The sequence below is a fragment of the Nerophis lumbriciformis genome, linkage group LG26 (genome assembly GCF_033978685.3).
Source record: "Nerophis lumbriciformis linkage group LG26, RoL_Nlum_v2.1, whole genome shotgun sequence".
Classification (NCBI taxonomy): domain Eukaryota; kingdom Metazoa; phylum Chordata; class Actinopteri; order Syngnathiformes; family Syngnathidae; genus Nerophis; species Nerophis lumbriciformis.
This window is the reverse complement of record NC_084573.2, coordinates 10,534,736-10,547,325: the sequence shown is the minus strand read 5'-3', so window position 1 is coordinate 10,547,325 and position 12,590 is coordinate 10,534,736. Positions and strand designations below refer to the sequence as shown.

The 12,590-nt window shown below is 37.1% G+C and overlaps 1 protein-coding gene across 1 annotated transcript in view; it reads left to right on the top strand.

Annotated features, from left to right (window-relative positions):
* The window catches only part of mcm3 (minichromosome maintenance complex component 3), a 43,601-nt gene extending 31,419 nt beyond the window's left edge, over positions 1 to 12,182 (top strand). Inside the window, exons 15-17 of the mRNA XM_061987405.2 lie at positions 7,692 to 7,765; positions 10,513 to 10,606; positions 10,682 to 12,182. Of these exons, the coding sequence (XP_061843389.1) occupies positions 7,692 to 7,765; positions 10,513 to 10,606; positions 10,682 to 10,880 (367 nt within the window). The 3' untranslated portion in view covers positions 10,881 to 12,182. The remainder of the gene's footprint in view (positions 1 to 7,691; positions 7,766 to 10,512; positions 10,607 to 10,681) is intronic.
* The last annotated feature ends 408 nt before the right edge of the window (positions 12,183 to 12,590 follow it).

Sequence of the window (12,590 nt, the reverse complement as noted above, 5' to 3'; positions counted from 1 at the left end):
CACTACTACTTTACTACATACTGTACATGCACACTACTATACTACATACTGTACATGCACACTACTACTCTACTACATACTGTACATACACACTACTACTACACTACACCATACTGTACATGCACACTACTACTTTACTACATACTGTACATGCACACTACTACTACTCTACTACATACTGTACATACACACTACTACTACATACTGTACATACACACTACTACTCTACTACATACTGTACATACACACTGCTACTATTACTACTCTACTACATACTGTACATACACACTACTACTACTACTACTCTACTACATACTGTACATACACACTACTACTACACTACACCATACTGTACATACACACAACTACTCTACTACATACTGTACCTACACACTACTACTATTACTACTCTACTACATACTGTACATACACCCTGCTACTATTACTACTCTACACCATACTGTACATACACACTACTACTACTCTACTACATACTGTACATACACACTACTACTACTACTACTACTACTCTACTACATACTGTACATACACACTACTACTATTACTACTCTACTACATACTGTACATACACCCTGCTACTATTACTACTCTACACCATACTGTACATACACACTACTACTACTCTACTACATACTGTACATACACACTACTACTACTACTACTAATCTACTACATACTGTACATACACACTACTACTATTACTACTCTACTACATACTGTACATACATACATACTACTACTACTACTCTACTACATACTGTACATGCACACTACTACTACTACTACATACTGTACATACACACTACTACTACTACAGACTGTACATACACACCATTACTACTACTCTACTACATACTGTACCTACACACTGCTACTATTACTACTCTACTACATACTGTACCTACACACCACTACTACTACTCTACTACATACTGTACATACACACTACTACTATTACTACTCTACTACATACTGTACATACACACGGCTACTATTACTAATCTACTACATACTGTACATACACACTGCTACTATTACTACTCTACACCATACTGTACATACACACTACTACTACTACTACTCTACTACATACTGTACATACACACTACTACTACACTACACCATACTGTACATACACACTGCTACTACTACTACTCTACTACATACTGTACATACACACTGCTACTATTACTACTCTACACCATACTGTACATACACACTACCACTACTACTACTCTACTACCTACTGTACATACACACTACTACTACTACTCTACTACATACTGTACATACACACTACTACTACTACAGTACACCATACTGTACATACACACTGCTACTATTACTACTCTACACCATACTGTACATACACACTACTACTACACTACTCCACTACATACTATACATACACACTACTACTACTACTACTACTACTCTATTACATACTGTACATACACACCACTACTACTACTCTACTACATACTGTACATACACACTACTACTACTACACTACACCATACTGTACATACACACTGCTACTATTACTACTCTACTACATACTGTACATACACACTACTACTACTACTCTACTACATACTGTACATACACACCACTACTACTACTCTACTACATACTGTACATACACACTGCTACTATTACTACTCTACACCATACTGTACATACACACTACTACTACTACTCTACTACATACTGTACATACACATTACTACTACACTACACCATACTGTACATACACACTGCTACTACTACTACTCTACTACATACTGTACATACACACTGCTACTATTACTACTCTACACCATACTGTACATACACACTACTACTACACTACTCCACTACATACTATACATACACACTACTACTGCTACTACTACTCTACTACATACTGTACATACACACTACTACTACTACTACACTACACCATACTGTACATACACACTGCTACTATTACTACTCTACTACATACTGTACATACACACTACTACTACTACTCTACTACATACTGTACATACACACCACTACTACTACTCTACTACATACTGTACATACACACTACTACTACTACTACACTACACCATACTGTACATACACACTGCTACTATTACTACTCTACTACATACTGTACATACACACTACTACTACTACTCTACTACATACTGTACATACACACCACTACTACTACTCTACTACATACTGTACATACACACTGCTACTATTACTACTCTACACCATACTGTACATACACACTACTACTACTACTACTACTCTACTACATACTGTACATACACACTACTACTACTACACTACACCATACTGTACATACACACTACTACTACTACTACTACTCTACTACATACTGTACATACACACTACTACTACACTACACCATACTGTACATACACACTGCTACTACTACTACTCTACTACATACTGTACATACACACTGCTACTATTACTACTCTACACCATACTGTACATACACACTACCACTACTACTACTCTACTACATACTGTACATACACACTACTACTACTACTCTACTACATACTGTACATAAACACTACTACTACAGTACCCATACTGTACATACACACTGCTACTATTACTACTCTACACCATACTGTACATACACACTACTACTACACTACTCGACTACATACTATACATACACACTACTACTACTACTCTACTACATACTGTACATACACACTACTACTACTCTACTACATACTGTACATACACACTACTACTACTCTACTACATACTGTACATACACACCACTACTACTACTCTACTACATACTGTAAATACACACTACTACTATTACTACTCTACTACATACTGTACATACACACTGCTACTATTACTACTCTACTACATACTGTACATACACACTGCTACTATTACTACTCTACTACATACTGTACATACACACTACTACTACTCTACTACATACTGTACATACACACCACTACTACTACTCTACTACATACTGTAAATACACACTACTACTACTACACTACACCATACTGTACATACACACTGCTACTATTACTACTCTACTGCATACTGTACATACACACTACTACTACTACTCTACTACATACTGTACATACACACTGCTACTATTACTACTCTACTACATACTGTACATACACACTGCTACTATTACTACTCTACTACATACTGTACATACACACTGCTACTATTACTACTCTACTACATACTGTACGTACATACATACATACTACTACTCTACTACATACTGTACCTACACACTGCTACTATTACTACTCGACTACATACTGTACATACACACTACTACTACACTACTCTACTACATACTTTACATACACACTACTACTACACCATACTATACATACACACGGCTACTATTACTACTCTACTACATACTGTGCATACACACTACTACTAATACTTTACTACATACTGTACATACACACTACTACTACACTACTCTACTACATACTGTACATACACACTGCTACTATTACTACTCTACTACATACTGTGCATACACACTACTACTAATACTTTACTACATACTGTACATACACACTACTACTACACTACTCTACTACATACTGTACATACACCCTGCTACTATTACTACTCTACACCATACTGTACATACACACTACTACTACTCTACTACATACTGTACATACACACTACTACTACTACTACTAATCTACTACATACTGTACATACACACTACTACTACTACTACTAATCTACTACATACTGTACACACACACTACTACTATTACTACTCTACTACATACTGTACACACATACATACTACTACTACTACTCTACTACATACTGTACATGCACACTACTACTACTACTACATACTGTACATACACACTACTACTACTACAGACTGTACATACACACCATTACTACTACTCTACTACATACTGTACCTACACACTGCTACTATTACTACTCTACTACATACTGTACTTACACACCACTACTACTACTCTACTACATACTGTACATACACACTACTACTATTACTACTCTACTACATACTGTACATACACACTGCTACTATTACTAATCTACTACATACTGTACATACACACTGCTACTATTACTACTCTACACCATACTGTACATACACACTACTACTACTACTACTCTACTACATACTGTACATACACACTACTACTACACTACACCATACTGTACATACACACTGCTACTACTACTACTCTACTACATACTGTACATTCACACTGCTACTATTACTACTCTACTACATACTGTACATACACACTGCTACTATTACTACTCTACACCATACTGTACATACACACTACCACTACTACTACTCTACTACATACTGTACATACACACTACTACTACTACTTCTCTACTACATACTGTACATACACACTGCTACTATTACTACTCTACACCATACTGTACATACACACTACTACTACACTACTCCACTACATACTATACATACACACCACTACTACTACTACTACTCTACTACATACTGTACATACACACTACTACTACTACTACACTACACCATACTGTACATACACACTGCTACTATTACTACTCTACTACATACTGTACATACACACTACTACTACTACTACTCTACTACATACTGTACATACACACCACTACTACTACTCTACTACATACTGTACATACACACTGCTACTATTACTACTCTACACCATACTGTACATACACACTACTACTACTACTACTCTACTACATACTGTACATACACACTACTACTACACTACACCATACTGTACATACACACTGCTACTACTACTACTCTACTACATACTGTACATACACACTGCTACTATTACTACTCTACACCATACTGTACATACACACTACTACTACACTACTCCACTACATACTATACATACACACTACTACTACTACTACTACTACTCTACTACATACTGTACATACACACCACTACTACTACTCTACTACATACTGTACATACACACTACTACTACTACTACACTACACCATACTGTACATACACACTGCTACTATTACTACTCTACTACATACTGTACATACACACTACTACTACTACTCTACTACATACTGTACATACACACCACTACTACTACTCTACTACATACTGTACATACACACGGCTACTATTACTACTCTACACCATACTGTACATACACACTACTACTACTACTACTCTACTACATACTGTACATACACACTACTACTACACTACACCATACTGTACATACACACTACTACTACTACTACTCTACTACATACTGTACATACACACTACTACTACACTACACCATACTGTACATACACACTACTACTACACTACACCATACTGTACATACACACTGCTACTACTACTACTCTACTACATACTGTACATACACACTGCTACTATTACTACTCTACACCATACTGTACATACACACTACCACTACTACTACTCTACTACATACTGTACATACACACTACTACTACTACTCTACTACATACTGTACATAAACACTACTACTACAGTACCCATACTGTACATACACACTGCTACTATTACTACTCTACACCATACTGTACATACACACTACTACTACACTACTCCACTACATACTATACATACACACTACTACTACTACTCTACTACATACTGTACATACACACTACTACTACTTTACTACATACTGTACATACACACTACTACTACTCTACTACATACTGTACATACACACCACTACTACTACTCTACTACATACTGTAAATACACACTACTACTACTACACTACACCATACTGTACATACACACTGCTACTATTACTACTCTACTACATACTGTACATACACACTGCTACTATTACTACTCTACTACATACTGTACATACACACTACTACTATTACTACTCTACTACATACTGTACATACACACTGCTACTATTACTACTCTACTACATACTGTACATACACACTGCTACTATTACTACTCTACTACATACTGTACATACACACTGCTACTATTACTACTCTACTACATACTGTACATACACACTGCTACTATTACTACTCTACTACATACTGTACATACACACTGCTACTATTACTACTCTACTACATACTGTACGTACGTACATACTACTACTCTACTACATACTGTACCTACACACTGCTACTATTACTACTCGACTACATACTGTACATACACACTACTACTACACTACTCTACTACATACTTTACATACACACTACTACTACACTACACCATACTATACATACACACGGCTACTATTACTACTCTACTACATACTGTACATACACACTGCTACTATTACTACTCTACTACATACTGTACATACACACTGCTACTATTACTACTCTACTACATACTGTGCATACACACTACTACTAATACTTTACTACATACTGTACATACACACTACTACTACACTACTCTACTACATACTGTACCTACACACTGCTACTATTACTACTCGACTACATACTGTACATACACACTACTACTACACTACTCTACTACATACTTTACATACACACTACTACTACACTACACCATACTATACATACACACGGCTACTATTACTACTCTACTACATACTGTACATACACACTGCTACTATTACTACTCTACTACATACTGTACATACACACTGCTACTATTACTACTCTACTACATACTGTGCATACACACTACTACTAATACTTTACTACATACTGTGAATACACACTACTACTACACTACTCTACTACATACTGTACATACACACTGCTACTACTACTACTTCACTACATACTGTACATACATACATACTACTACTACTACTACTGTACTACATACTGTACCTACACACTACTACTATTACTACTCTACTACATACTGTACATGCACACTGCTACTATTACTACTCTACTACATACTGTACATGCACACTGCTACTATTACTACTCTACTACATACTGTACATACACACTGCTACTATTACTACTCTACTACATACTGTACATACACACTACTACTAATACTTTACTACATACTGTACATACACACTACTACTACTACTACCCTACATACTACACAGCAGTCGCAACCATCTCACAAGAAAAGGTACACATGCTCTACTACATACTACTACTAATGTATGTACACATACTCTACATACCACTACTACACATACTCTACCTACTACCACTACTAATGTTGGTACACATACTCTCCCTACTACTACTACTACTACTACTACTAAAGTAGGTACACCTACTACTACTATTACTAATGTAGGTACACATACTCTACCTACTACTACTACTGAACGGTAAACTTGGTGTACTACATGCATATGTACTTCGGTATGTACCTCTAGTGTACTACATACATACGTACCACAGTATGTACACAGTGTACTACGTACATGTGTACCACAATATGTACACAGTGTACTATGTACATGCGTACCACAGTATGTACACAGTGTACTACGTACATACACACTGCTGTATGTACACATAGTGTACTACAGACATACTTTTGATGCATAAATGGATGGATGGATGAATGCAGCCTTTGCAGCACTAACAATACCTTGTGTGTCCTGAAGGGGGCGACGTGAGTCTCAGGGCAGTGAACCTTACAGTCCTTATGACTTCAGTGAAGAACAACAAGTCCCTGACAGTAAGTCTGACACCTTTGTTAAATTATATTTGACTTATTCTCCTGTTTCAAATATACTTCTGTCTTACACTGATACGGTATGATATAGCGATATGGTGAAATGATACGACACAGTAGGATGTAATCACACTGTATGATATAGCGATACTGTGTGATACAGTGAAACAATGATACTGTGGGATATAGTCGCACAGTATGATATAGTGATACAGTATGATTCAGTAATGTATTATACTCTATGATATGATACTATTTGATATACCGTATTTTCCGCACTATAAGGCGCACCTAAAAACCACAAATTTTCTCAAAAGCTGACGGCTTATAACCCGGTGCGCTTTATATATGGATAAATATTAAGATTCATTTTCATAAAGTTTCGGTCTCGTAACTACGGTAAACAGCCGCCATCTTTTTTCCCGGTAGAACAGGAAGCGCTTCTTCTTCTACGCAAGCAACCGCCAAGGTAAGCACCCGCCCCCATAGAACAGGAAGCGCTTCTTCTTCTACTGTAAGCAACCACCCGCCCGCGTAGAAGAAGAAAAAGCGCGCGGATATTACCGTACTTCATTTCCTTTGTGTGTTTACATCTGTAAAGACCACAAAATGGCTCCTACTAAACGACAGGGATCCGGTTCATGAAAAGACGCAATCTCTCCATCCGCACACGGATTACTATTTCACAGCAACTGATATTCCTGTGAACCGCACTGTGGATACAACGGGAGCACGTACGGTGAATATTCGCACCACAGGGAATGAGAAGTCATCCTTCACTGTGGTTCTAGCTTGCCATGCTAATGGCCAGAAACTTCCACCCATGGTGATATTCAAAAGGAAGACCTTGCCAAAAGAGACCTTTCCAGCCGGCGTCATCATAAAAGCTAACTCGAAGGGATGGATGAAGAAAAGATGAGCGAGTGGTTAAGGTAAGTTTAAGTTTACGCGAAGAGGCCGGGTGGCTTTTTTCACGCAGCTTCGTCCATGTTGATATACGATTCCATTTGCGCCCACATCACGCTGGTTTTAATATATTATTAAAGTTTGACTGACCTATTTGACTGTTTTTTTGACATTCTTTAGCGCAGTTAGATGCGGCTTACAACACGGGGCGGCTTATAGGTGGACAAAGTTTTGAAATATGCCGTTCATTGAAGGCGCGGCTTATAACCCAGGGCGCCTTATGGTGCGGAAAATACGGTAGTAGGATAGTGTTATGGTATGATATAGAGATACAGTGAAACAATATGATACTGTGGGATATAGTCGCACAGTATGATATAGTGATACAGTATGATTCAGTAATGTATTATACTCTATGATATGATGCTATTTGATATAGGGATACTTTAGAATAGTGCTATGGTATGATATAGAGATACAGTGAAACAATATGATACAGTGGGATGTAGTCACACAGTATGATATAGTGTTAAGGTATGATGTAGCGATACAGTGAAACAATATGATACTGTATGATGTATTGATGCAGTGAAACATGTTGTGATATAGTGATACTGAATGATATATTGATACAGAGAAACAATATGATACTGTATGATATATTGATACAGTGAAATATGATACGGTGTGATATAGTGATACTGTATGATGTATTGATAGTGAAACAATATGATACTGTATGATATATTGATGCAGTGACACAATATGATACGATTTGCTAAAGTGATACTGTATGATATATTGATACAGTGAAACAATGATATGATGTGATAATGTGTGATATATTGATGCAGTGAAACGACATGATACTGTATGATATATTGATACAGTGAAACAATACATGTTGTGATATAGTGTTACTGTATGATATATTGACACAGTGAAACAATATGATACGGTGTGATATATAGATACAGTGAAACAATGATACGGTGTGATATAGTGATACTGTATGATATATTGATACAGTGAAACAATATGATACTGTATGAAATATTGATACATTGAAATATGATATGGTGTGATATAGTGATACTGTATGATATATTGATGCAGTGAAACAATATGATACTGTATGATATATTGATGCAGTGACACAACATGATACGGTGTGATACTGTATGATATATTGATACAGTGAAACAATATGATTCAGTGTGATGTATTGATACGGTGAAACAATATGATACGGTGTGATATATTGATAGTGAAGCAATGATACGGTGTTATGTAGTGATACTGTATGATATATTGATACAGTGAAACAATGATACGTTGTGATATAGTGATGCTGTATGATGTATTGATACAGTGAAACAATATGATACTGTATGATGATACAGTAAAACAATATGATGCAGTGTGATAGTGATACTGTATGATATATTGATACAGTAAAACAATATGATACGATGTGATATAGTGATACTGTATGATATAGTGATACAGTGAAACAATATGATATGGTGTGATGTATTGATTCAGTGAAATAATGATGCGGTGTAATATAGTGATACTGTATGATGTATTGATAGAGTGAAACAATAGTACACGTGATACTCAATGATATATTGATACAATGAAACAATATGATACTGCATGATGTATTGATACAGTGAAACAATATGATACGGTGTGATATATTGATACAGTGAAATAATGATACGGTGTAATATAGTGATACTGTATGATGTATTGATACAGTAAAGCAATAGTACACGTTGTGATACTGAATGATATATTGATACAGTGAAACAATATGATACGTTGTGATTGTGTTTCAGTTCACACTGCTGCCCCTAAAAGAGCGAAGGCGGAGCAGGCGGCAGAAGAACAAGCGCAAGTTTCCTCTGAAGACGGCGAGCTGGCGTCAGAAAGGTGTGCGCCTCGTCAGCGCCACACCCCAAAGTCAAAAAGCCAACTTGGAAACGTTTTGTTTTGTCTTCCTGCCAGGTTGAAGGAGTTCAAGTCGTCTCTGTTCGCCGTCTTCCAGTCCGCACACGCTCAGTCGGTGAAGATGCAGGCGCTGATGGACGCCGTCAACAAAGACCGCGAGGTGGGCTTCACGCGGCAGGAAGTGGGCGTGGCTCTGCGCCGCATGCAAGATGACAACCAGGTCATGGTGGCTGATGACATCATCTTCCTCATCTGAGAAAGATGCTCTCCTTGACACCGTCTCTCTATGGAGACTGTCGTCATGGTAACATCTTGTAAATACTATATTCAAATATCACCACAACGCTCTGCTACTACACTTATACTGCATACCGTGTGTATGTACTACACTTATACTGCATGCAGTGTGTATGTACTACACTTATACTGCATACCGTGTGTATGTACTACACTTATACTGCATGCAGTGTGTATGTACTACACTTATACTGCATACCGTGTGTATGTACTACACTTATACTGCATGCAGTGTGTATGTACTACACTTATACTGCATACCGTGTGTATGTACTACACTTATACTGCATGCAGTGTGTGTATGTACTACAGTAATACTACATACCGTGTTTATGTACTACAGTAATACTGCATACTGTGTGTATGTACTACACTTATACTGCATGCTGTGTGTATGTACTACACATATACTGCATGCCGTGTGTATGTACTACAGTTATACAGCATGCCGTGTGTATGTACTACAGTAATACTGCATACCGTGTGTGTATGTACTACAGTAATACTGCATACAGTGTGTGTATGTACTACAGTAATACTGCATACCGTATGTGTGTATGTACTACAGTAATACTGCATACCGTGTGTGTGTATCTACTACAGTTATACTGCATACCGTGTGTGTGTGGACTACAGTAATGCTGCATACCGTGTGTATGTATGTACTACAGTAATACTGCATACCGTGTGTGTGTGTGTGTGTGTGTGTGTGTACTACAGTAATACTCTATACTGTGGGTGTGTGTGTATGTACTACAGTAATACTGCACAAGTGTGTGTATGTACTACTGTAATATTGCATACATTTGTGTATGTTCTAGTTTTACTGCATACCGAGCCTATGTATTAGTTATACTGCATACCGTGTGTATGTACTACAGTAATACTGCATACCGTGTGTATGTACTACATTAATACTGCATAAGTGTGTGTATGTACTACTGTAATATTGCATAAGTGTGTGTATGTACTACTGTAATATTGCATAAGTGTGTGTATGTACTAGTTTTACTGCATACCGAGCCTATGTATTAGTTATACTGCATACCGTGTGTATGTACTACAGTAATACTGCATACCGTGTGTATGTACTACAGTAATACTGCATACAATGTGTATGTACTACAGTAATACTGCATACCATGTGTGTCTGTACTACACTTGTACTGCATACGTGTGTGTATGTACTACAGTAATACTGCATACTGTGTGTGTATGTACCACAGTAATACTGCATATTGTGTGTGTCTGTACCACAGTAATACTGCATACTTGTGTGTAAGTACCACAGTAATACTGAATACGTGTGTGTAAGTACCACAGTAATACTGCATACGTGTGTGTATGTACCACAGTAATACTGCATACCTGTGTGTCTGTACCACAATAATACTGCATACCGTGTGTCTGTACCACAGTAAAACTGCATACGTGTGTACTAAAGCAATATTGCATACCGTGTGTGTATGTACTACAGTAATACTGCATACATGTGTGTGTATGTACTACAGTAATACTGCATACCGTGTGTGTGTGTGTGTGTGTGTACATCATGTGTTGCTGTATTGATAGTGTGTGTGGTTAATACATGTAATAAATACCGATGATACTGTCAGAGAAGCACAGCAAGTTTCATTATGATCCAAGAACCAAACACATTCGTGACACA